At 44.5% G+C, this 27,209-nt stretch overlaps 1 protein-coding gene across 3 annotated transcripts in view; it reads right to left on the bottom strand.

Annotated features, from left to right (window-relative positions):
- Nucleotides 1-15,422, bottom strand: part of SEL1L3 (SEL1L family member 3) — an 85,114-nt gene extending 69,692 nt beyond the window's left edge. For 2 of the 3 annotated variants that reach the window (XM_082653246.1, XM_082653248.1), the window contains exons 1-4: nt 14,893-15,289; nt 4,538-4,664; nt 2,778-2,899; nt 2,309-2,424 (exon numbers count right to left, since the gene is read on the bottom strand). In XM_082653246.1, the coding sequence (XP_082509372.1) occupies nt 2,309-2,424; nt 2,778-2,899; nt 4,538-4,664; nt 14,893-15,166 (639 nt within the window). In that variant the 5' untranslated portion in view covers nt 15,167-15,289. Of the gene's footprint in view, nt 1-2,308; nt 2,425-2,777; nt 2,900-4,537; nt 4,665-14,892 lie in introns of all 3 variants that reach the window. The other variant, XM_082653247.1, reaches the window with a different exon arrangement.
- Between the last annotated feature and the right edge of the window lie 11,787 nt (nt 15,423-27,209).

Below are 27,209 nucleotides of genomic sequence, written 5' to 3'. Positions count from 1 at the left end.
CTACAAGGAGTTCTTGGAATTTGTCTCTGATTCCAGGAGAGCCTTAGGGGGAAAAACAAGACAGGAGATGAATGTTCTTCATGCACTGTGGCTTTCCAACCTCTCTCCCTCAGCACTGAGAACTGTCGCTGTCATTTCAATGGTGACAATGTTTTCGTCGCAAATGTTGTTAGCTGCCGTGTATTCTTCTCGTGTCTGGGACTACAACATAAGCCCCTGGGGTTAAGGGGCTCCCTTTATTCCCCCCAGTGCTAGCGCAGAGCAAGTGTTCAGAAAACACATTCTGACTTAATTAGATTGTCAAAGATGTGGCTCTAACACCATGTCTATGAAAGAAAAGGTAACCCATAAAATCCAACCCAATTCAGCCATATAGAGCATGTTGGTTCAGCGAAGAAAATGACTCAGACCAGTTGTTTCTGTAAACCAACCATTTACTTTAAGCCAATGTGTCCATTTAGTCAAAGCAATGAATATAGTAGTCTCACCACAGAGCTGGATTTTGTGTAGAAAAACAATAAGTACTATTCTGGAACCTATGTGATCAGAGAGACCAGATGGGATGGAAAGACGAAAGGGCAAATGGCAAAAGCTTACTAAAAAAAATCTACTTCTTTTTTCTTTCCACTGCATCTGGTCTTCCTAATTCTTCTCTCCTGTTTTACCCGATCGTGTACTCTGCCATTAAATTCATCTCTTTAATTAAAGAACTACTTTGATTTACTCTTCTGCTCCGAAAGCTTCGATGATGCTGTGCTGCCTTGCAACTAGAAATTTAAATTCCATGATATTCAAGATTCTCCACATTCTTGCCCTAAAGACATTTTTTTCTTCTATTAGCGTTCTATAGGCAGCGAATTTCTACTCCAAACTGGTTTATCTGCCAACCTCCAGTGATGTGCTAAAGTACCCCCTCCTTGCTTCTCCATTTAAACTCTGCCCATTCGTAGGAACCTTCTTTATGAAACCTCCCCTGAGCACCCCAGGGTGAAGTGCGGTCTCTCTTCCGTGAATCAATACGAACCATTTGGCAATTAAGCTCGCCTTATGACACCCCTCACCTGCTTAATACGACTTCCATAAATAGTCTGTGAGCTCCTTGAGCACAGTGCCTTGTATACAGCTGGTGCAAAATAAGATCTGTGATTTGCTCTCATGATTTGATACCTAAGTGACACGTGGTACTGAGCTGACCTTAAGAGAAAGCTATGCCACCATAATCCTCATGCAAATGAGAAGCTAAAACATGGACCACAGCGATGTCACCTAACAGCATTAAGGAAACAAACATACAAAAACTTCCAGCTAACATCTTACAGACTCTCCTCAGGAAAGCTACAAGGACTGACTTGATTTCTTTTCTCTTCAGAAAAAGGAAATGTGATAGACCTGACCGCCAAGGGAAGTCTGTGTATTATCTAATACACAAGACAAGCAAAAAGTCTTTTCCAGTTTTGTTATCGGAAGTTACACATCAATAAAAAAAGCTGATGAGAAAATAAAGTAACCAGAAGAAAGTAGCATCCTGACATCGTATATATGAAGAAATGGAATTATCTTCAATTATGGCAATGTCACTATGTCACTAATTAACAGTGATCACAGAACATGTGTCATGCCAGAGAGTTTTTCTATCATACACAATGCATTTGTGGCTGCAGGAATCTTCCTCCAAGAGTTACCGCCAGAAGCCAAGCTCTCAAACATCCACATTGCTGGTGCCATAATCCATAAAATCTGCGTTATGAAAGCTTGAAGCTATTATGTGCAGTGTCTTATAGTACAAAGTAGTTAAAGGACCTCCATCTCACCGGAATCATCACTTAGGTTTGTTGGTTCTCATTTGTCGGTTTAATGCCAAGCATAAGCAATTGTTTTAACTGCCCAAAACAGTCAAACCATTTCTTGGCTGAACTAACCAATCCATTTCCTGTAAAAAAGTTGTAGACCTGATAACACTATATAAATATGGCCAAGACTGTCTTAACATTTATCTCCCCAAAGTCTATCTCGCTAGGAGAAAAGGCTTCAATTGCTCAGATAATTGTGGTTATGTAGCTGGCTATATTCTTTACTCATTCACAATAGAGTCGAAAGAAGCACTTTAAAAGTTAATTAAATGGGATAGAATTCTTATGATTTAAATTTCCAACGATAAAAATTTGATTTAGAAAGTGTTATGGTTGTAAAAGTTTATCAGATACCACAAATTTGTTTTTGCAGGTTTCCTAGCTCCCTGACTTTACAGCAATGCTTAAAGTTAAGTGATGATGTTGATATGAATCACGGTGGAGCGAGCTTTCAGTACCTGGCCACCATTAAAAGAGATATCCAGGCGAAACCACTCCTTCAAGGGTATGGTGAATTTCGTTTTTACAGCAAGGTCTTCTCCTTTGACAAGATGCATTTGAATATGCAAGTGGCCTAAAAGGAAAATGAAAGCTTGTGAAAACGACAGAAAATACTTAGGAGTGAATGAAGTGGCTATATCTTTTCGACAACTGTCCTAAAAAGCTATAAGACTAGATCACATTCCTTCTTCCTTTAAATAAAAGCAAAGCAAAGCAAAACAAACAAAACACATATGTGCATTCATCTGTATATGTTTGTTTTAATCTTCCAGAAAACAAGTTTAACTTGAATCCCATATTTGGAAACCATCATTCTCATTGAATTGCCACGTTGACAACATTCCTTATTCTAGACAGACGTATCTGCCAGTAGACAGAGCATAAGAAAGCTACACTATCGTTCTAAAGGTTCTGTTTCATACTTACCCTCTTCAGTAAGAAATACAGAAGGCGTGCCGTACATCTCGTTAGAATCAACAAAATACAGAATCCCACAGAGATTGGCCTTGCAATAATGGAGTAAATAAAGCCACAGTGAAACAGTAAACCTATAAGAGTGAGGAGAAAAAAAATTCTGCAGACTGATATCATGCAAGAGCAGGTAATTACAGTTAACAATGACGGAGTAAATTGCTTTCTTTCCAATGAAGGGATGAATTTGCCTTCGTGTTCATCATGGGAGATCAGCTTGCAAAGCTTGATTTTTGAGACAAAGGAGGTAGTTACAGTAACTGCAAAAGACAGGAGTTAAGCGTCGTTGCGCAAAACTAGCAGACATTGTACCTTGCGCCAAAAACCCTTCCTGTGTCTTTCTGAGCTTCGCACAGGCCCACCATTTGAATCCTTGATTAAGGCTTATAAAGCCAGACACAGAATAAAAATCTGGATTTTAATAAGAGGTGACTTGATAAGAAGCTGTTCTAATTTCAATGATTTAAAAAAAAACATAATTAGGGCCTTTTGAGCAATTTTGTTTCTTTCAAAGATAAAAGCTCTAAGGCAGAAAAATGCCATAATTTGCAAATGGCATCACTATATGCTAATCAGGACACACAGATACAATTTTAATGCCCATATTAGGTTATTCAGTATCACAGTTCTGGCTGACCAATGTGGAACAACTACTCTCATTGTTCCATTTCTGGACTAGGGCTATTTTAGTTGAAAAAATATTGTCCATCTGTGATTTGTGGAGTGAGGATAAAATAACAGTGGTCAACTTAACTGGGACACATTTAGCGAAGCTATGTGATCCACCAATCATTCAGCAAATATTTGCTGTCAGAACATTTGCTAGATGCCACACGTTGTGCTAGTGACCAGCAGTTCAAAGATAAGCTGGGAGTAATGCATTTTGCATGTGAAATATGAATCAAGGTCAAAACCTGTACAGAGAATGCTCTCCATTACCCCAGTAACCAATTCACAGTTCGGGTTAAAGTGGCAGCGGCCCCAGGTTCTTTGGGGACTCATCCCAACAAGACCTTTAGAATATTCTGGGCTTTATAAATGGGCCTTCAAATCGGTGGTAAGATATACAAACAGATGGTACCACACAGCTCCCTCCTGACCCACCCAGCTGAGCAAAAGCTCATGAAGATAAGTTATTACAAGGAAGCGTAGCAAGAACATACGCTTAGTAAAGTGACTCAAGATCTTTCTACAGCCAGCAGCATGGGAAGAATTAAATCACTCTGCTGAATCCATCCAGTCTGAGGTAAACCACGAACAATTTTCAGCATCTTCAATTCAGCAGAAGGAAAAAAATATATCTGGGTTTTGCTGAAATCAGTGGAGGAGATCAGAAGTTGTGAGATTTCAAGCAGCTCATCCAATCTTCCAAGACAGAAAAGGCAACGTGAAGGCTGCAATCTGCCAGGGCTGTGGCTGGCTGCACCTGACACCTTGCAAAGCCTCAGGCTCCAACACCTGACTCACCTACTTGGGTCATTCCCAGGGCCAACGTACAAGGTCAAGCGAGGATTGATTGCCAAGTGCAAGAATAATTTCAGAATGCTTTGAGGTTCTCAGGTCCACAAATTCTACCTAAGCTATGTAGATCTCATCATTTTTCCAAAGCATATTACAAAGGTAGATCTTCCTAACTGGCTCCGCTAGCCTGCTCTGGTCCTCAGATAAAAAGAGTACTACCGCCCCACCGGCCCCCATCACCGGCCTCTTCTTACACTGGGTAATCTATCCGCTGGCGTCGGGTGGCCTCTAGCTCTCGATTCCGAAATCTCGGGAACTTCTTCACAATGCCTGTGTTTTCTCCACTGGAGGCAAAGAGAAAGCCCAGGAGGGTGACCACATCTGTAAACAGCAAGATGGCTACCTTTTAATTATTTCCAGAAAAACACTGCTTCCAACATCACATTCTTCCTGGAACCCACTGCCTAGCTCCCATCAAACATTTAAATGAAGAGTCTGAAAATATTAGCAAACATTTATTGCACACTGAATATACGCCAGCCACCTGAGAAGCACTTTACAGAGCTATCTCAATTTGTGTTCATAACAACCCTATAAAGGAGATTCTTTCTTAGTCCCATTCTACAGATGAAAAGCCCGAGGTATAGAGAGGTAAAATTACTTGCCTAAGGTAACAGAGCTAATAAGTAGTAGAGCGAAATTTCAAGTTTCCAGCTCAGGGTCTGTGTGCTTAACCATCTTACATCCTGCACTTCTAATGCTAAGAAAAGTGTTTTGAATTTATGTAATAATAACAACAGTTAACACTTCAGTAGCATTCACTATGGTCCACACTACTGTATAAAAATATATGCATATATATTTATATATAAATTCATTTAATCCTCATTATTATCCCCCGTCTATAGATGAGGAAATAGATGCACAGCTGCTAAAATACTAACGTTTATTTAACACTTAGAATATGCCAGGCAACATGCTAAGCACATTTCAGGAATAATCTTGCTTAATTTCACAGTTTATGAGATGGATTCTTTTATTGTCCCTCTTTAAACTGAGCCTTAGAGAAGGTTGAATAATAAGAGGTGGAGCTGGGATTCAAACTCGAGCAGTCTGGTTTCAGAATCTATGCACTTAAAATTGCACAGTTTTTTTTTTTTTCATCCGTGCAGACTTTCCACATAACCTCAACATGTTACCCTATGCAAATATTACTAACCATACACCTTAAAACTAGGGAGGCTTCCACTTTATTTTGCAAATGTGTGAGAATTCTGTGGTTCTAGAGAAGAGGAGCATCCGTAACAAATCTGAAAGGGAAAACTGAGTTATTTCATCTATATTTAATACCTACAACGCTAATACGGAGTTTTTAATTTCCAATACCCCACCCCCCTTCAAAGAAAAAAATTCACCAATACAACCTAGAAATAAAGATCACTTTTCTCTTTCTTAAAATGTTCCTTGGTTTAAATATCCATAATTAAATGGTGGAAATAATCTATTTTCCTGGGCTTCCTAGAGTTGACTTCTGCGCAAGTTACCGAATGCCAATATTGGAAGAAATTACAGGAGCCTCAGCCTGGGATATTGGGCACCCCAGCTCTCATTCCTCAACGGGGAAAAATGTTTTATTACATAAAGAGGTACCTCTGGTTCATTACAACTTGGAAATCATAAGAGCAATGTTTTCAAAGTCTCAGAGATGCATTTGGAAATCCAAAAGGGTGGAGTTATCAATTCCAACAAAAATACTTCAAAGCTTATTTCTTTGCAACTTGAGCTCAATTTGCGCACACCGGACTTGCTGGTTAGTTATGGGAGTGGAGAGAGGGGATTAGAAATGGAAATACTGCAAGGGTGTCTTCAGAATCCAAGGAAAAAATTCACCAAAAGGTTGATATCAGCCAACCTTGGTTGGCTTCCACCATGTTGAGTGGAACGTAAGAGACCAGACGGTCATGTTAGCCCCCTGGGAAGCCTTCTGCTAGTGATTGCTGTTGAGTTATCTAGTGTATAGTAGAAACATTTATCAAAATGAACAGGATTTGATTCTGCCCAACCTGACTCCAGTAAAAGGAGGCTTCATAATGGAGGTTTCTAAAGTGAAGGGAGTTAAAAGTGAATGTTGATGAGCCATTCCTTTAACCAGTGATCAAAGAAAAGCTGGCTGAATAGGAGAACTTGCAGCAAAAGACTATGGAGGGAAAATCTAAGACGCAAAGATCTAAAATAATTTTTATAAACACATATCTTTTGTATTCAACTAAACCAAAGTGATGGTGGTTCTCTTGTAAAATCAGTAGCTTTAATAGTTCTTTGATTTGGAGTTCTATTACAATTTTCCCTCAGTATAATATTGTCTTTCCATTTCATTAGAAATAACTAATATGAATGAAATTCTGGTGCAGGGAAGGACTTTAGAATTCATCTAGCCCGGGATAACATTTTCTAGTAACTGATTGGCTGCTTGGAGTGCTATAACTGATTAGTGATGGCTGTCATAGGCACAAGAATGGGGAGTAACAGTACCAGTGCCATGCCCCATTAAAGAATTTACAGGTAGGAACACTTAAGTCCAGAACTTGGGCCCAAACAGGTTAAATGGCTCACTTACATAGAATGTAAGCTCCAAGAGAGCATGCACTTTACTTCATTCATTATTCCATCCTCAGAGCCAGAATAGTGGCCAACACTTGATAGAGACTCCATAAATATTCAGGGAGTGAATGAATGAATGGATGAATGATCAAATGAACATAGTTGTGGCCAAGTCAGAATTTGAACCTGTCTTTCACCCAACACATTCCATAATTTTATAATGTGCCCCATGCTGCCCAAGCCAAAAATTAAGTCTCTCTTTTTTCAGGTCCTTCCCCCAGATCCATTTCTTTGGCTAATCTTGAACGAGGAAGTTAGGTACGGAAAAGGCATCATTATGACGTAAACACAGAATGCCAGGAAAACAGTTCAGGTTTGGAACCTATCCCCTTGGTCATTTTGCTTGTTTTATTTCCTCAGATTCAAAGCAAAAAGAGGCATTAGATATAACGTGGTGCAAACTCCTTCATTTGGCGACAAGAAAAGGGTTAGTGTCTTGTTGAAGGTTGTATAACTAATAAGGTTGTATGACTCAAACCTGGTCTGCCACTGCAAAACAATGAGCTTTTTATTAAACCACATCACGTCTCACAAGTCCTCACAGAGAGAGCTAGGACTGGTGTTCAGCTGGCATGCCCCTGAGAGGCTGTACTAGTTGTTAAAGTACTGAAACATGTCAGTGTATTGGTTAGATGACTGGTGTTGCCTTGAACCTCCAAAGCCCCCACCCACTACCCACCCACCCTGGCTTCTCCTTCAGAGTAGAACCTGGCTCAGCAAGGATCTCCAGCACCACCCTGTTTCAGCACCAGGGCCAGCGCCCGGGGGAGCTTGACTGGGGCCCCCAGCTCATACTGTTTGTTAAGTATTTTGAGTATCATCCTGAGTGGAGTGGCTGGGGGGCTTACACAGCCCATTCTCCAGTTCAGCATAGTGATCAGAGCCCCGACAGGACACCTGCTCTGGGGAAGGGCCCGTTTCTACATAACAAAGCCCTATTCAGGATGAGCTTCAAATACATCACAATGATGCAGCTGAGACCCTCAGTCCCTTAGTGGGGAAGTTAGAGATAGTCTTGAGGCAAGGAATAACTGTGGCTAAAAGTTTGTAAGGGGAACCTGGAGGAAAAGAAGCTAAGATATTCCCACCCAGAGAAGTAAAGTTAGAATGTCGATAACTCAATCTGCTTTCCAAATGCAGGATACTAAACAGGCAGCAGCGATCAGTTTTATTTTCCTCAAAGCCAAAGCCTGAGAGCAAAAACTCTACCTTCTAGCAAGTATGATTTAGGTCAGAACTACCACCCCAAAGGATACTAGGCAGTGAAGTGAGTGCCTAAGGAAGTCTGTAACATACTCAATACTAGGAGTCTTAAGAGTAAATAAATTCCACTCCCAGTAATTTATCCTCCAAAAATATTTATTTGTGTGTACAAAGATACATGTACAAGGATGCTTGGAGAAACCTTGTTAATGTTAAAAGACTAGAAATGACCTGCATGACCATCAGCAGGGGACAGGGTAAATCAATTATGGAGTGTCAGGCAACGCAATGCTAAGGAGCTATTGAAAAGAATGGGGTCGTGTAGCAAGTACTGACATAGAAAAATCTCTGCCGTATTGTTAATGAGCGCAGGGCCGAGTCTATAGTATCCTCCAACGTGTGTATGAAGAGAAGGGGTTATCAATCTAATGCTTATATGGGCAGAGAACATTTCTGGAAGCAGACACAGAAACTAGTGTTATTGAGTTTGCTTCTAGAAATAGGACCAAAAGAATAGGGTGGGTGGGAATTTACTCTTCCCCCAAACCCTTTTATGCTCTCTGAACTTTCCACCAGGTACCTGTATTACTTTTTTGGCTACAAGGGAAGAGAACAACATCTCTGAGCATCTCCATGCAAGCGGGGAGGAGCCAGCCTCATGCAGAGGTCTCCCCGCGCTGGGCGCTGTGGTGGTTCAATCCACTTCAAAGAGGCAAAGTCCAGTGGGTGAGGAAAACAGGGTGATCCATGTCAGTGAAAATTCGACTTATAAAAAAGTGTATTCCTTCTAATTTAGAACCTGGGTTAGGACTGTATTAGCATATTTCAGAGAGGTGGCTTAGCAAAGTTGAAAAAATAGAGAACTAGGAGTCCATTAACAAATTCCCTGAGCCTCAGTGTTCCCCTCTGTAAGGAGAGAATGAGAATACTGTCCTTCCCTGGGGCTACTAAGGGTTAAATGAGACATTCTGCATCGGAAAAGTGGTTCAGAAATCATAAAGGGCAATGCAGATGCTAGGTACTCATTAGCACTATTCCTGAAAAATCCAGTCTACAGTGATTAACTGGGGGAAAGAAAGAACTGTGTCTTTTTTTTCCAGAAGTATCAAATATGTAGTTCTTATAGTTACAGAAAGTATTATCATGTCATTAACTTGAATTGTCTCACTGAATAAGCTGATATTTTCACAGAGACACGTAAAGTCTGTCTCCAAAATGTGACTCAGTCTATGATTTTGTTGTAAAGGAATTTTGTTATAAGAAATTCCACTTCCAATCTATTGGACCTGAAAATGAGAATGAATTGTTAGTGAAAAGAGAGTGGAGAAGAAGGAAACTTCCAGGTTCCCCAGTTTCTGACTTAAGAGGGAAGGTCAGAAAAATGTTCATATAGGTAGAATTAGGACAGAATGCTTACTGCACCTGACCCCGGCATTTAAGAACCTCCAAAGTGCGGCCCCAACCTGCCTTCCCAGTCTTATATCCTGAATTGCCTATCTCACACTTGAGACTCTACCTGAACAAATAATAGCTCCAGGGCTGCTACTCCACGCTTCACCTGTGGCAGACATTGGTAATCAATCCACATGACACCCTTTCTCACTAAGCACAGGCTCGGCCTCAGAATCCCTCTCAGCACTGTGCTCTAGGTAGCCACTCCCATCGCTCTGAGCTGGCGTGCAAGATGAAACTCATTTGCCATCCCTCACACCAAGGGATGTAGGCTCGTCCCCACTCCCCCATCAGTCTGCGTTGCCTCCTCTTTTTTTCCCTTCTGCCTGGATGCCTTTCTTTCATTCCTTTTCTGACAGTGAAAACTCTACTCATCCTTCAAGTTTCTGTTCAAACGGCACTTCCTCTGTGAAGAACCCTAGCAAAGGGCCTAACACGTAGACTGCTCGGTAACTTTTTTCAATGAATAAGTGACTTAAATAAGTGAATAGCTTCATGATGTCATCTGGCAGTATAGCTTAATGGTTAAGCATGGTGTTTGGGAACCAAACGACCTGGGTTCAAGTCCTAGCTCCATTATTAGCTGTGTGACCTTAGACAAATTACTCTACCTCTCTGAGTCAGTTTCCTCCTCTGTAAATAACGACAGTAGAGCACTGGGCGGGTTAAATTAGATACTCGCACAAAGCACTTAGCCCAGTTCCTGGCACATAGCGAGTGCTCAGTAAGGGAAAGTAGCTGTTACGATTGGTAGCTGTGTTTACTTCCTGTAAAACCACCTTAAAGAGAGGGACCGTGTCTGCATCTTTGAGCCTCCAGACTTAGTAAAGAAATTGGTACGTGATAGGTGTTCAATCAATCTTTATTGAATTGAACATGATACACATCCTAAGGGGGTGATGTGTACCAACAGAGAACAAGGGGAGGCTGGAGGGTAGAAAGTTAATTTCTGATGTGGGAATCAATAGAAAAGAAAAGTGCTTTGGGGGAAGGAGGGAAAATTTGAGCTGGCTACTGAAATATGAGTATGATTTTGCCAGGAAGACATGAAAGACGGCACTGGGGGTGGGGGAGTGTTGGGGGGCAGCCAGGGAAGGCAGCTGCCTGTAAAAGAAGCTTCTTTAGCCGAGGTATAGGGGTGGGAGAGGACAGACTCAAACTAGAGGGCATGTGCAGGGTGCAGGTGAGCTCATGTGTGGTTGCAAAGGAGAATCACTGCAGCTTTTTTTTTTTTTTTTTTTTTTTCACTGCAGCTTTAACCAGCTCAGCCCAAATGGGCTCCACCGGAGAAGCCTCAGAGTGTGCTGGCCCTAGGGGAGGCTCGGGGCTGCCGCCCAGCCCCACATGCTCCCTACGGAGCCGTGTGAGGGTGCTGTCACAGTGTGATGGTCACACATCAGCTAAGAGAGAAAGGGTCCTTGCCCCTTGGCTGACAGCATTCATCACTCAATCAACAAACAGTCACCGCGAGCCTGCTGTGTGCAGGGCGTCGCACTGGAACCAGACAAAGCGGGACTTATGGAGCCTGTGTTCTAGTATGGAGACACTCAACAGGCAAATAAGCCATTACATATATTTAATTACAAGGTCCAGCGGTGCCAAGACTGTGAAGGAAATAAAAGGTGGATATCGATGGGACGGGAGTAGCAGGGGTGGGGCTGCCGCCTTAGATAAGGTGGTCAAGGAAGCTGTCCTGGATGAGATGACATTTGTGTAGAGGTAGGAATGAGATAAGAAAGCAAGCCACGTAGTGATCCGGGGGAGCAGCATCTTAGGCGGAGGGGACAGTAATGCAGATGTCCGAAAATGGGAGCGAACTTGGTACATCAAGGGAGAAGCAAGCAGGTCTGCGTGGCTGGGACAGGTGGGCAAGGGTGAGCGTGGCAGGAGATGAGGCCAGCAAGGGGACAGGGACAGATTCCACAGGCCACGCTAAGGGACATGGCTGACTTTTCCTGGTGTGATGGGAGGAGCCGCCTGCAGGGGGTGCGGTGAGCTGCTTGCACCGGCTGCCGTGTGAGGAACCAGGGCAAGTGGGGAGGCCATTTGCAGCCTACGGACGGTGTCCAGACAGGGACAATGGTGGCTTAGACTAGGATGACAGCAAACACTGGTGAGAAGCAACTGAATATGCAGTGACGGGCCGAAGATAGAGGCAGCAGGGCTAGCTGACCTGTCAAAATAGGACGTCAAGTCCAGGTGCGCCCCTAGAGCTACCGGCCTGTGTGGTTGATTTCTTTCTCTGGGTGAGTCAGGCACACGTGTGGCTGGTGAGGGGCAGCAGCTGATGGCCGGTGCCCTCCCCCAAGGGAATGGACAATAAGTGGCCTCAGGCAGGGTGGACCTAGCCGCCAATGGCCCACACGCCCAGCATGCAGCAGGAACAGGTGCATCAGAAGGGCACGTGGCCGAGCCTTGGCACACACGTGTCCTGAAAGGCTGCCGGCTTCTGATCTGAGGTAGGTTTACTCAGCGGGGCGGGACAGAAGCCGGCTGCACCTCCACCAACAATCAGCCCACCGGCCCGGCCTGGCACAGTCCCAGCCCAGGAGGTAAGCTGCAGAGTGTCTGGGCGCGCACAGCTCAGGCCCTGGGAGCCGAAGCTAAGGCTTTGATGGAGGGGCACTGCGACCACACTCACAGAACATCGGTGCGTGGGGACTGGGCTCTCTCTTTATAAAGAAAAAAAGAAAAGGCAAGCGAGTCGGGGGGTACTTAGTTCAGACGCAGACCTCCTGTATGACATCAGGCACCTGACACAGAAAACGTCTCCCTCCACCCCACACCAGGGCTGGCTGCAGACTGTGACAAGGCCAGGCCTGAAAGCTCCCCCGTGGCGCCCTGATGCCACCTTGTTATTTCCACTAGACTCTTGTTCTTCAAGAGCCGAAAAAAGAAGCCCCTGCTGGGAACAAGCCAGAGGCCTGGCCCCCTTCCATCGTGCAGACAATAACAAGAACAAAGGTCGTGGACACTTTGACAGGGCTGCTGCAGACACTCTTTTGGTTTGTCTTTTTAAGAGAGGGAGAGGAAGTGCTCGCCTTTTCTTAGCCATACAAACAGTTGGTTTTGAGGGTGGAGGAAGCTCCCCACACCTATTTCCAGTGACTTTGACTCTTAGAAAAGGTTTTCCTCTGCGTTATTAGACTGGTTCTCACCCCAAAAGTAATGGTCTGAAGGGGGCTGGGAGAAAAAAATCCCTCTGTGCTGTTCCTGAGCCCTGTGACTAGGGGAAGGAACAACAAAAGAAAAGAAAAGCCGTTTCACAGTTTAAGGGTACGTTCAGGAGCCCTAAGTACTCAACCGGTTCGTAAATGACTTCATTTGAAAACTTCCAGCTTGCGATTCCGTCATTCTTCAATGAGAAATATGCGATTTGCCAAACATGAAATGGAATCATTAAGCCCTGACAAAATCAATCGGAGGCAAAGCAAAACTGTGGCTGCGTGTGCCCCATGCTTCCTTCTCCTTAACGAATCAGATACCCCTGTGGAAGGCATTCCAGACGGATACTAGCATAGGGTTCTGCCTGGAAGAGGGAGGCACACGGATCATCAAAACGCACGCAGCTCGACGATTTCAGAGGCTTAACTGCCCACCCCACCCTACCCCCAATGTGCAGACACACACACAGAAAGGGAATTTGTCTACTTCTTCTAGATATTTCTGTATTTAAAGCACTGCACAAACATAAGCCAGACACAGAAGAGGGCTATTAAGATAAAATGTAGGATGAAATTGTCTAGAACTACGCACACACAAAAATGCACGTAAAAACCGGGGTAAGCTGAATAAGGTCTGCAGTCTAGTTAAGAGTATTAGATCAACGTCAGTTTCCTGGTTTTGACATTGTACTGTAGTTATGGAAGATGTCACAATTAGGGGAAGCTGGGGGAAGGATACAGGGGACTCTCTCCCATTTTTACAACTTCTTACAAATCTCTAATTATTTCAAAATAAAGAGGTTTTGTTCTGTTTTGTTTTGTTTTTAATGCCAAATGTGTTGGCTCTACAGCAAGTGGGCTCTGGCCCTTTCGGTTTTCATTATATGCAGGGGTGTTTGGGGGTAGCCCCAGGAAATACTCACTGCCAGTGTTCTCACTGTGTCCTGAAGTCACCTTGCTCCAAACCATTCCTCTTGGAGACTAAGAGGTGTCAGGCACGTCCCTGGGTCTGCTGTCACAGGCCTGTGGATTTCCTCCACCCACCAAGCCTGCCTGGGGGTCCAGCCTCTGCAACTCAAAGTCCCACCAGCTCTATCCCTGCTCTAGAGGTTCTCAAGCTTTAAGGTGCATCAGAGTCATGGGAATGTATTTAAAATGTGGATTCTAGGGCCCTTCGCCTCACAGATCCTGGCTTAGCAGGAAATAGATGAGGACCAGAAATCTGCATTTGCAACAAGAGCCCTGGTGATTGTGTTGCAGGCGGTCTTAGGCTCCCACTTTAGGAAACACTGCCCGACTCCAGGCAGGTGCCTGGGAGCATGGCTGCATAAGCTTCCCGTTGCAGGATATGGAGAGGAGCTGGCAGGCGCTCAGCTTCCATACAGCAAGGTGCCTGTGCAACAATGGAGAGAACTTCAGCCCCTTCTTCTAAATGCACGCAGCCAGAGAGCTCCAACCCCAGTGCTTCAGAGAGGCCGAGAAAGGGCACGGGAGCCTCCTCTATTGATCCTTCGGTGGCTGTGACCCTGTGACGTTTAGGATAAAATACAGAGTTTGCATTCTATCATCACTATGGCTACTAATTTTTACTGAGTGCTGATTACTGTGCTGAGCACATTTCATTGAATTCTCACAATACTGCCCTGAGGGAATTGTTATTTATTACCCCCATTTTACAGATGAGAAAACTGAGACTCTGCAAGTTACACTGGCAGAAAGCGGCAGAGCCAGGAGTTGAACCCGGGTAGGCTTGGCTGAAAAGCCAACGCTGCACAAAAACTGACACATGTGGGATTTGTGAGGGAGACGGGGAGGAAGATTCTCCTCATCCTCGTTTCAGTGGCACTAAAGCTCCTTTCCAACGTAAAGCAGATCCAAGCCTCTCAAGGTACCCCTTCCATGGCTCTTTGTCCCTCTCTCAACTCCCTGTTCAATCCTATTCTCTGCTCCTCTGTCTCTTCTCAACACCTTTTCACTTTTCCTCTTTTGTCCCCAAAGTCCAAAATTACAGATTCCATTTGCTTTGTCCCCCACCACTAATACAAGAATTTTCCCCTGCCCTCCTCTTATGAGCCAAGCTGTCTGGAAAAAAAATGAGAATTAGGTTCCTAGCAAGGCAAACGACCTACCATTCTCGAGAGGACACTGGGGAATCTTGTTTGCTCGAAGGTTCCAAATATAACCCATGTTCCACTCAAGGCACACCTGATGATCTTTGAAAGGGCGTTCAAAAGGTGGGATGGTCTTCAGCAGGGTATAATTCTTCGCTACAGCATGTAGCAAGTTTTCCTCCCATTTAACATTCAAGTCTCCACCGCTATATCGGTGAGTAATCCAGGCGCGTAGTATCACCACAGATACCGAAATGGAGTGTCTGATGAAATAATCATCTCTATAAACCATGATGCTTGGAAATTTCACATGTACTATTTGTGTCCTGCTGGTGTGAAGATGTTTCTCATTCTTCCACCTTTTTTTGTACACGGGAATGCTACTTCTGAACTCAGATGAAACCACTGCTTCCAAATTGACAACGCAAGGCTGAGAGCATAAATACTCCACCGAGACTTCAGAAACGTTGCGAACATTTCCTTCAAAGACAGTGAAATAAATAAAGTCTTCGTAAGCCACGCTCTGCTCAGCTCTGGGTATCACCGACGTCGTCAGGGAAGTCTGCCTACCCAAAGATGGTACAAAATTCTGAAAAGAAAAAAAAAGGTAGAGAAAGCTTAAAAATGATCATATTAACAGATACGTGAATCATTGTTTTCCTGGAAGAAAAAAATATCCATTTACATAATGCAATGAAAGTGGAAGATAAAAGATGTCGAAAGCACTACCGAATAATTGGAGAAAAACCAACATACACACAAATGAAGATTAGGCCACATTAAACTCTCTCTCCAGACTCAGTAGCATCTGCTCATCAAGATGGGACTTTCAAATCTACGTGGCAAACATTCCAGAGTTGGTTTCCAAATGATGGAGCTAGTTCACGACAAATCCAGGAGCAGTGAACGTGCCTTAAAGTGAAAAAGAGGCAATCCAGCTCCAGACATTTCCAAACTATTGTCCTGACTTCAAACGGTGGTCAAATGCACCCAAATCAAAGGAGGGGAGAAGAGTTCAAAGTGCACCGGAGAGAACACATATCAGGGATGCCAGCTGGGGCGCTTTTTCTCCATAAGTTCTGAGCTAGGACAAGCATGCATGATGAATGGGCCAGCAAGAGGTTTCTATTGCTCCAAATCACACACAGGCAGGCTTGGACCACAAACTGTGTTGTCTGATTCTTTCACCATGGATGGCGCCGCAGGTGCCAAGAGAGATTTCAGCTGCAGGTTTATTTATGTAGTTCTTCATTTTTTAATTTTTATTTTATATTGAAGTATAGTTGATTTACAATGTTGTGTTAGTTATCTAGCTCTTTAGATGATGAAGGCCTCTCAGTGTGGACTTTCCTTCCAGAAGAAATCTGGAAAGTTTGGTCCTGAAATTAAGGCAATGTTTTGATCATGAGGCACGGATGGATGGATGCTAAGAGCTGTTCTAAATGTGACTTTGAGATTTAGACATCCATAACACAATAGCAAAAAGGTTACTTTGCACCAATTTACACCCATTAGAATGGCTACTATTTTTTTAAAAAAAGAAAACCACAAGTGTTAGAGAGGATGCAGAGAAATTTGGAACCCTTGTGTATCGCTGCTGGGAATGTAAAATGGTGCAGCCACTGTGGAAGGCAGTACTGCAGTTCCTAAAAAATTAAGCACAGAATTGTCATATGACCCAGCAATTCCACTTCTGGGTCTATATCTAAGTTGAAAGCAGGGCTTGGAAGAGATATGTTCACAGACTTACACCAGGTTCACAGCAGCATTATTTATAATAGTTAAAAGGTGGAGGGCTTCCCTGGTGGCGCAGTGGTCGAGAGTCCGCCTGCCAATGCAGGGAACACGGGTTCGTGCCCCGGTCTGGGAAGATCCCACATGCCGCGGAGCGGCTAGGCCCATGAGCCATGGCTGCTGAGCCTGAGCGTCCGGAGCCTGTGCTCCGCAACGGGAGAGGCCACAACAGTGAGAGGCCCGCGTACCGCAAAAAAAAAAAAAAAAAAAAAATGGCTAAAGTGATAAATGTTATGCTATGAATATTTTAACCACAAGTTTAAAGAAAAAGGTCACTGTGGTCTTCTCCAAAGAAGGAAGAAATAGGGACCTCTTTCTTCAATTCTGGCTTAGGGCTGTAGGAGGGGCAAAGGTGAGTAACATTCGAAGTCTGGAATCAGAGAATCATATTTACAAATAGCAGACACTTGGCAGAACACGGCCTGCACTCCAGTCAAACTAAATGCAAACCCTAAGGGAACACAGCACCAAATGACAGTAATTCTGACGGGGGCTCTGGGAAAGGCTTTATGGAGGAAATGGCATTTCAATTGGGCTTCGATGGATGAAGAGAAGTTCTTTAGGTAGAGAGGCAAAGGGAGGACACTGCAAGTGGTGTGAACAGCTTAAGTAGAGACATGAAAGGAGGGACAGGCGGCTGTCCTGGGGGTCTAGCAAGCAGCCGGGTTTGGCCAGAGGACAGAAGGTTTGTAAATAAAGACACAAAAGGACATGGGAATATGAGGGTCACAAGCCCTTGGTGATAAGCCAGCCCACCCCGGTTTTCAGACAAGGACATGGCAACCCCGAGGGGATGTTCTCCGACATCCCGCAGCTGCGGGCTTAGCAGAGGCCGGCCCGGAAGACTGGCTCCTTTTCCTCATGCCCACTCCGACATTCTCCACCCCACAGCACACACCATGAAACCAAAGATTTGCCGTTCCATGGCTGCCTGGGAACTCCAGGCTGATTCTGCTTTCATATGAAGAGAGATACAGCCAGCATTTGTCCACAAGCGATGGTTTACTCATTTGGCCAGATGTGCCGAGACGTGGCCGCCTCCTCAAGATTCAAATCGAGCTATTAAGCCCATAGCAGCATTTAGCCGAAGCCAGAGACTGCTGGTGCTGATGGGAGCTGGACCAGAGTGGTGCCCATGGGTGACCTGCGCGCCTCAGTCCAAAAGCCCCCAAGGCTTCCCTTTCTCAGCTCCCTGGAAGGAGACATTTGCTTATTTAGTGGGACAATAGGGAACAGAGTCCAGGATATGCTGTGGTATATTAAATATCACATTGTGTCCCTTCTCAAAGAATGACTTAAAACCTCTTCCTTGTTCTTTTCATGTATACCTTAATACCCCACCCAGGCCCCGTTCTCCCACTTCAATTTTTTTTAATCACATTTTTATTGCTGATGCTAGGAACTCCAGTGAAAACCTCTTTCAAACAGAGCTGTCTGGTTTCCTTAAATTTCATTGGAAAGTGCAGTTAATTCATTTACATCTTATTGCTAAAAATGCCCCAGCCCACTTTTCCACGTTAATAAGCACAGCATCATGCTAAATATAGTTTCACTTTTGCTTGGTGACCCACAGATTTCCAGACCCCAGGCTCATCATTGTGGAGATGGGTGATGACAGATGAGAATGAAGAAGGTACGGGACACCTGACAGTGTAGGCTCTCCAGCACCTTCTCCTGAAATTCTGGGTTTTTTTTTGTTTTTTTTTTGCGGTACGTGGGCCTCTCACTGTTGCGGCCTCTACCGTTGCGGAGCACAGGCTCCGGACGCGCAGGCCCAGCGGCCATGGCTCACGGGCCCAGCCGCTCCGCGGCATGTGGGATCCTCCCGGACCGGGGCACGAACCTGTGTCCCCTGCATCGGCAGGCGGACTCTCAACCACTGCGCCACCAGGGAAGCCCCTGAAATTCTGTTTTTAAGGAAATCTCCATATACTCATATGAAGATCATTTTGTTTTCACTGGCTTCAGAGTCTCAACTAAAAGTAAATTCCAGGTTGACGGGTCCTAGATGTATGCTATCCGATATGGTGGCCACAAGTCATGCTAAGCACTTAACCCGAGATGTGCTGTAAGTGTAAAAGGTACAATGGATTTCAAAGACTGAACACAAAAAAGGATTAAAAAAATCTCATTAATAATTTTTATACTGATTACATGTTGAAATGATAAGATTAAGATACAGTGAGTTCAATAAAATGCATTACTAAAATTAATTTTACCCGTTTCTGTTTACTTGTTTAGGGTGGCTACTAGAAAATGTGAAATTACATATGTGGCTCGAATTCGTGGCTCACATATTTCTATCCAATGGCGCTATTCTAGATCTGAGGTCAGAGACTTTTCCTGTAAAAAAGGGCCAGATGGTAATTATTTGGGGTTTTTCAGCTGCTGATGTCCATCTAGTGTGGTATCAAGAAAGCAGACATTGACAACACATAAGCCAGTGAGCATGGCTGTGGTCCAGTGCAACCTTGTTTACAGAAAAATGTAGCTGGCCGGATTGGCCCGGGGGCCATAGTTTGCAGATCACTGTTACAGACTATCGAGCTTTTATTCTAGATAGAGTTTTTGTATCATTAGATATTAGTTATTTTGTCATTTTTATGAAAATGTGCTCTCGTCATTATTTTGAATTATAGCCATTTGGAAAGATGACGAGATCATATAATAATCAGCTGAATTAGAAGACCACTTAAAGTGCTACAGTTTTAAAGAACACGGAGTGACAAAAAATATACTTTTTAAAGGAATGATCACATAGGAGAAATAAGATGAATAACCCAATCAGGCATCATTTCCTATACATGTGGTTGATGGGGCTTGATTTGCTATTTTGCCAAGGGTCCCTCATGGGTATGTTGACACCTTGCTAATGTTTCTTTCAATAAAGATCTAAGTAGGATGAGAAGTTGGAGCTAGGCTAGGAAAAGAGGTCGAATTTCATGGTCTGACGGGTCTTCCCTGGCGGTCCAGTGGTTAAGACTCCGCGCTTCCACTGCAGGGAGCACAGATTCCATCCCTGGTGGGGGAACTAAGATCCTGCAAGCCACTTGGTGCAGCCAAAAAACAACAACAACAACAACGAGAATTTCATGGACTGAAATAGATGTTTAAAGAAGTGAGAGAAACATTAGTGATAGCTGGGGAACAAGAGAAGAGCAACTTCAGGGATAGGTCAATGTTCTTAATATGATGGGGGTATGCCAGCCCCAAAGAGGACCTCAGAGTTACTGTATGTGATTTGAGGAGCATGGTCTAAATCCCTCAGGAAGGTTTTGCAATCTTCCTTCTCGTGGGCACCTATGTAACATAGGAAGCTGGCATCTCGTGGGTTGGAGCAGACCCAGCGGGCAGCTGCTACGCCATGAGTCGTGGCTACCTCTGTTATGTACAAAACCAACACCGATTAGAGACACATCACATTCTAAATATTGATTAAGCTGAAGCTGATTTCCTGGCTCAAGTTATGTGTGTGTTATGAGCTATTTCCTGTCAGGAAAATAAAGCAATTAACTTGAAGAGTTTCAGCTATGGGCATAACACGTGTCCAACCTTCATAGGTATTTTCACATGCCAGGTTGCATTAACATAAGCTAAAAATCACCCAAACGTTCCTTTGTTTAGAAATTATAAAGTCAGAGTCCACGTCTTGTTCATTGTTACGTCCCCGGCTTGTAAGATAGAGCTCGGCACATTGTAGAGTTTGGCTAAGGGTTTTTTGCTGAAATAAGTACCAGGCGTGGGCATTTCTGCCAGGTGCCTCGGTGGCCCAACTCAGATCAATCGCCCCACAGCGCTGGGGGCACCTGCATATAAACCAAAGCACTCGATCCAATCTTGAGTCGCCACCAAACTTTCCTGACATTCACAAGTTCTTTGGGGCGGGTGGGGGGATGGGGGTTGGCACTCCTCTGTTTTTCAACCAGCCTCATTAATCTCCTTCCAAAGAACATTTTACTGGGCCCCTGGGGGTCAGAGTCGACCCGGGGGGACTGTGAGGTCAGAGAAGGTGGCACTCGCACCCACCTTGTCCCTTTAGGGTGGACTTCTCCCTTTCAGGCAACTGCCCTACATTCTAGAACTTTTCCATTTCCCCACACCAAAAAATATAAATTAAAACTTTTAAATTTCCTGCCCCTCCACCCCCTGTTGGACTCGTGCTCATCTGGCGAGTTCACCCATGTTAATGTGATAATGAAAAACACGGTGGTAATGTCACATATGTACATTTCCAGGCCAGCCTGGTGGAGATAATGCCTTAAAAACAAAGGCCAGATGTACTGCAGCTGTAAGCGAGCTAGCTGCGGTGTAAAGGGCACCTCTGTGCCCCTCCAATTATGCCATTTAGGCAACCACATAGATGTTTCACCTCGGAAGCTGCTGATCTGCTCCGCACACAATGGAGCTGGGCTCTGAAAGATGCCTGAGCCCTCAAACATCTGTTTATACCAGAATGAAGCCCTAATCAAAGTCAAATTTGACAACATCCCACACAGTCACAAAACATAGAGTCCTTTGTCTTTGTGTAATTGTGTATATTTTGTCATTTTTTAAAAAAAAGACAGAGATGGGTCATTTCATGTGTGTTCCTGATACAAGACCCCAAATTGGAACTCTAAATGCATTCCGTTCAGCCTGGGGATCAAGAAACAGATGAACTTAATGTATCTTCTGGATGGAAAAAATAATCTATCAAACCACCTGAACTTTTTTTTAGGATGAGTCCATCTCATTCCTTTAAAAATCAGTAAGAGGAAACGCTCTTCAAATAACCTTCCCTTGTTCCAAAGACGTGAGAAAACTTGGCTCTTTTCTCTATATGATCCACTTATTATTTAAGGAAACAGAGACATTAGAAAATCTTAACTCATGTCACTTGTCTCTCTACGGGAGGTCCATTTACACTTACATGTGCGTGTGGGTATGTCTGATTGCAAACAATAATTGGCTATTTTTCTCATCCTTGTCCATTCTGCCCCACAGTCACCTAAGAAAACCTTGCCTTTTGAGCACCCTCTCTCCGAACCGGATCAAACTTTCCACAGGTCAAAAGGTAATTGTCTTGGCTTAAGACGCCTACGTTTCCGATTTCTGCCAACTAGAAATAAGCAAAAATTCTGTTTATGTCAACAAAGCATGCAATTAAGCAGAATGAGCGATGACATCAATATGGACTTCGAGGTTAAGATGAGCCTTGGGAAACATTTCCCAGCCAACCCGTGTGCCTTCCCAAACCTGAGAGCTGGCTAGAGAAACGCCATTGCAATAATGATCAACACTCCCTGCTGTGTTGGATCCTCTCTCCCTTTTAATACTGTTTGATATGCTATTTCTTGCTGACACAAATTATGAGAGGGTAACCAAGTTTGGTGCCGTTTAATTTCATTGAGTACCTACTATGTGCTAGGCATGGGGACAAACGCAGTAAGTCTTCTCATTCACTTCTAACCTCATCCTCTCACAATGAATTTCATAGAACTTCTCCCCTCTAACCTCACGACAGCTCTCTGAGGGACACAGCATTCCAGTTAACGGCTGAGGAAATGAAATGGATTCAGAGAGGGTAACTTGCGCAAGATCACCCAACTACTAAAAAGCAGAACCAAAATTCAAACCCATAGCTGCTGACTCCAAAGCTGGCGATGGTGTGCCTGCTGCCTTCCAGAAACACCCAAAATGATGCCCTCAACTCATCCACTTCTACACCCGTCGCCACCTTCTGGTTACAGGTGGGGGAATCTTGGGATTTTGCTCACTCCCGTCTTGAAAGTGTGGGGTGAGGGGCTAAAATCACATCAGATCACCATGCATTACATCTGGGGAGGGTAGATGTTCTCTTACAAACACACACGCTGCACCGAACCGACTCCCCAGCTTGGTTCAGCCCTTCTTCGGGTGAGGCTGGGAGGCAAACGACAAGCCACCAAAGCAGAAGCTCCTCGGCAGTTCCTCACATGCCACACGCCCTCATGCCCCCTCGTGCCCCCTCCGTTCCTTTATTGGCTCATTGGGATGAGCCAATAAACAGGGTCACTGGATTCCCTTCAGGCTATTTATGGTCTACTCCAGTCTACCGACTTCTCCGTGAATTGCCTGGCCTCTTTACGCCTTCTCTTCTACCTGCCCTCCAGCTGCTCCGTTCAGCCAGTTGGTGGCTCCCACACTTTTGCCAACAGGCAGCTGGAAAGAAGAGAAGGCAAGAGGCAAACACCACCAGTTGGGAGATTTTAGGGACTCTGGTTGGAATGAATGTGGAAGCTATTGGCTGATGTGAAGTTAGAGGATGGGTCTCTGTATTTCAAATATCCATAATCATTCTTGCACAAACTGGATAATTGAAGGTCTCTATACCTCGTTTTGAAGTTCCTAGGTCCTGTGTTACACAAAGCAAGGAGTTAATGAACACTTCTGGAGGGATAACTGATGGTCTGTGGTCGCTTACAGAGAATTCTGTACAAGACTCTGTCACAGCCACTGCCTGCCAATGAGCCCCACATACATCTGTGCCGCTAACGCCCTCTCGTTTCTTTGTCTTCTGGTTGTCTCACAAGTGCAAATGTCCACTCGGAATATTTCAGCTCTACAGCTGACACCAATACCAGCCATTGTGAGATTTGTTTTCTCATTTTAGGAAAAAACTATACTTCGAGACCAGAGTTCCAAAGAGACAGAATTGCCTTCTCCAAGTGCCATTGTCACAAATGGGGCTGGGCAGTCTCAGGCTGTTCTAGCCAAGTCTGGTGGAAGGTAAGAGTTAATGATGGACGAGAATGGCTAGGGGGTCTCTGAGGCAAAGAAAGACCATCATGGACCCCACCAGTCAGCACCCATAACCTCAGTGGAAGCGGTTTCCGTGACCTTTTGCTTTCAAGGCGCCATCCTCTCTGAGGAGGCTCTCTGCATCTTGACCTTTGGTGACCTCAGAATTTGGGGGGCAGCTGCCGGAACCAGGGATCATCTTTTCAGAAATCTGCTTGGCATCGTTCCGTGACTTATCTTTCAGGCCTCATCACAATTATTCATGCTTTGGCAGTATCCTAGCTACAGTCACAGTACTGTTCTTGGGCTGCTACTGAAGGTTATTCTGTCCCAGCCAATGCAGAAGGAATGTGCTCATCACCTCAGGACCCTGTTCTCCATCAGGGTGGCAGGGGCTTGAAGGCATCTGTCTAGAAGGCCTCTCTCAACCTCCAGCCCTTGCGAACCAGCAAATAGGTAGGGATGACACAAAACAGGAGTCAGTCCCCAAATCACAGACAATTTGTCTTTGTAATACATTCCAAGGCACACTTGGCTATACTCTTGGACACATGTTCATAGAAACTCAAGTGCTAAACTCTGCCAGCTGCCTCTGGATTATACAAGGCCCCCATCCTTTGCCTCTCCATTGTGATGGCAAATATCTTCTGGCTTTACTTTTGTTTTTTTTTCCCCTCTTTAACATCCTGCTTCTACTCTGTGGCCTCGGCTTCCTGCTTTGTATATTTTAGGCTACTGTTAGACATGACCTCACATCCTGGTCAATTTCACAGAAGCTGCTAATTTTGAGAACTTTGCTAATGGCCCATACATCTATGCATAAGGGGAATGGGTTACAAACCGCAAAATCCAGAAGGCAATGAATGGCTAGAACTGGGGTTCTGGAAGGAGATAGACTTGGGTTTCAAACCTGGACTACCTGTGTGGCCTAGTACAACTAACTTAACCTCTCTGAGCCTCAGTTAACTCATCTGAATGGGGATCATACTAGCTCCTACCTCACAAGGTTATTGTTAAGATTAATACTGGATAATGCATATAAATAACCTAGCACAATGCAAACTATTATTACTACTACTACTATTATTATTTAGGTTTCCAAATTATGGGATAGCTTTCTTCCTCTAGTGTCTACCTATTCCTGAGGTCCTGCTTAGCTATTCTGCTCAACTTCCACCCTCCATCTGTCCACCCCCCTGCCCTGACCAAGCACTTTCTCTAGGAAGTATTCCTTGATGTACAAGACACACACTCATGCATTTTTCTCAGTAGTTTATGTTTTTCATGTGTTCATGCAGCTGTTTTACATCTTCCCCAATTTGCAGCTGAATTTCTCCAAGGTCAAGAAGGCTTACCTTTCAGCAGTTTCTCTGGTAGCACATACCTCTCAAGCAAAATCCCTACCAATGGCTAGACCTTTAGAACAAAGGGTGAAGCCCACCTTCCAAGTCACACTTTTGCTTCCCTGGGTTTTGCAAAACTTTCTCATTCAGTTGAAAAATGGTTTTCTTGTTTATTCAAGTTTTTTTTTTTTTAACAGTAGCATATCCGAAGCCCAACTGAAGGAAACACACATACTCAGGAAGCACTGACATTTCCCTCTCCATGGTAGTTCTAAAATCCATCCCTTCCTTGTCTGCCAAGACATTCATCCATGCTCTAGTTATTTTCCACATTACAGTATTTTCTATAATTTCTCTTTTTGGAGCCCTACCTCACCACTTCACTAACTCACCATAGTCTGTCCATAGCATCATTTTTCTCCTCTCTGTGATCTGTTGTCTCAAATCCCCCTTGGTCCATACAGAAATATTATAAATTTTTTTTTAAATTTTATTTAGTTTACTTTTGACTGCGTTGGGTCCTCATTGCTGCGCGCAGGCTCTCTCCAGTTGCGGTGAGCGGGAGCTACTTTTCGCTGTGGTGTGCGGGCTTCTCATTGCGGTGGCTTCTCTTGTTGCGGAGCATGGGCTCTAGGCGCGCGGGCTTCAGTAGTTGTGGCACGTGGGCTCTAGAGCGCAGGCTCAGCAGCTGTGGCTCACCGGCCCAGTTGCTCCGCGGCATGTGGGATCCTCCCGGACTAGGGCTCAAATCCGCGTTCCCTGCATTGGCAGGCGGATTTTTAACCACTGCGCCACCAGGGAAACCCCATACAGCACTTTTATACTTGCTCCATCATCTGTCTTTGCTCCTGTGGACGACTTCGGCCTTTATTGCTCTTGTTTCTCTGATTTCTTGTAACAGTCAAGAAGCAGGCTCTGCTTGCCAGGTCTTGGTATTTCCACATGGAACTTTCCTGACCACTTGTACATTGTTTCACACACTGCTCTACTACCTCATTTCTGCCTCTGTGGGTAACCAGTGCATTGTGGATGGGAATCATCTGTTTAAACTGCAACCCTGTCATCTGTTATGGCAGTTTTATTTATGAGCCTGTGTGCTGTAACCCTGTGGCATAAATGTTAAATAATAATATCTCCTGGGTGAAAAAAACCATTCATGTTAACTGACAACTTCTTATAAAAATATGAACTAAAGCCAACCACAAAATATGGTACTGGCTTATTTTACAATATGAGGAAAAGCATGGATTGCTCAACAGGTAGATGAAGAGGCAGAATTACAATTTGCATTTTTACATCCTCTTGCTTCAAGAAATGAAACATTCAACAAGTAAAGGGTATCAAAAGAAACTTGGGCTGAGCGGCAACTTTCTTTGGAATCAAATTCTAAATCCTGACAATGTCTCCTAAGCAGTTTTTTGCCTCCAAGAAGAAAGTCTCCAAATAATGGCAATGCCACATAAATGAAAAGAATTCTGGACAATGACACTACTCAATTTTTTTTCTTTTCTTTTCTTTTTCAGCATTCTGTGAATTTCCTATTACATCAGTTTCATGATTCAGCATTTTCCATTTCATTTATTTACAGTAATATATGGCGAGATAACCCAAGGTTTCTGCAGGATCCTGGAACATAAGGTAGGCTGGACAGAAATGGTGTCACCTCCTGTAAATTTACTGTTGTTTAGGAGAATTCAAAGCAGAAGAGAGCAAGCCAGCAAAGGAATTGGGGAATATTCCCCCACCTTGTTCCGAGGGTCTAAATTACTCTGGTATTTTAAATGAGTTGGTTTTGAAAAACAGATTACTGCCATTTAGTTGATGACTAAAACAAAAGCCAGGAAGTGTGCAAATTGTAAACGGACACGCATGAGCCAAACGTGTTCTCTGAAATGACAATGTTCAAGACGCAGCTAAAGTCCCCACTCTGGCGGTAAGCGAGTTACAAAGAACTAGATTTCTTGCTGGCAGCCGCAACTTGGCTGGAGTGACCATGGAGGAGTTGAAGAGCGCTGGAAATACGAGGTTCATCGCCGGGTGCGTCCGCACAAAACGGTCCGGGCCATGAGGACCGGGTGGAAACTAAGAGGAGGGGCGAGGCGGGTGGCATTCGCAGAGAGAAAGAGGCGAAGTTGGGCAAGGGAAGGAAAGGAACCTCGAGAAGATTGTGAGGGACGCCCAGGACCGGCAGGGAGGGAGCTGGAGAGCCGTGCGCAGCGGGGAGGGAGGAAACGCGGGGTGGCGAGGCTCCCAGGTGGAGTGGGGAACAGGACTGGGTGTCCAAGGGAACCTGACCCGGGTCTGGAACGGGTCTCGGAGGGAGACCCGGTCCACGCACCGCTCTCCGCGCCCCGGGTCCACACACCGCTCTCCGCGCCCCGGGTACCCGTCCCAGGTGCCGGGAGCGCCAAGGGTGCGGCGGCGAGGAAGAGACAAAAC

This window comes from Grampus griseus (genome assembly GCF_964374135.1).
Source record: "Grampus griseus genome assembly, chromosome: 4".
Classification (NCBI taxonomy): domain Eukaryota; kingdom Metazoa; phylum Chordata; class Mammalia; order Artiodactyla; family Delphinidae; genus Grampus; species Grampus griseus.
This window is presented reverse-complemented; position numbering and strand designations above follow the sequence as displayed.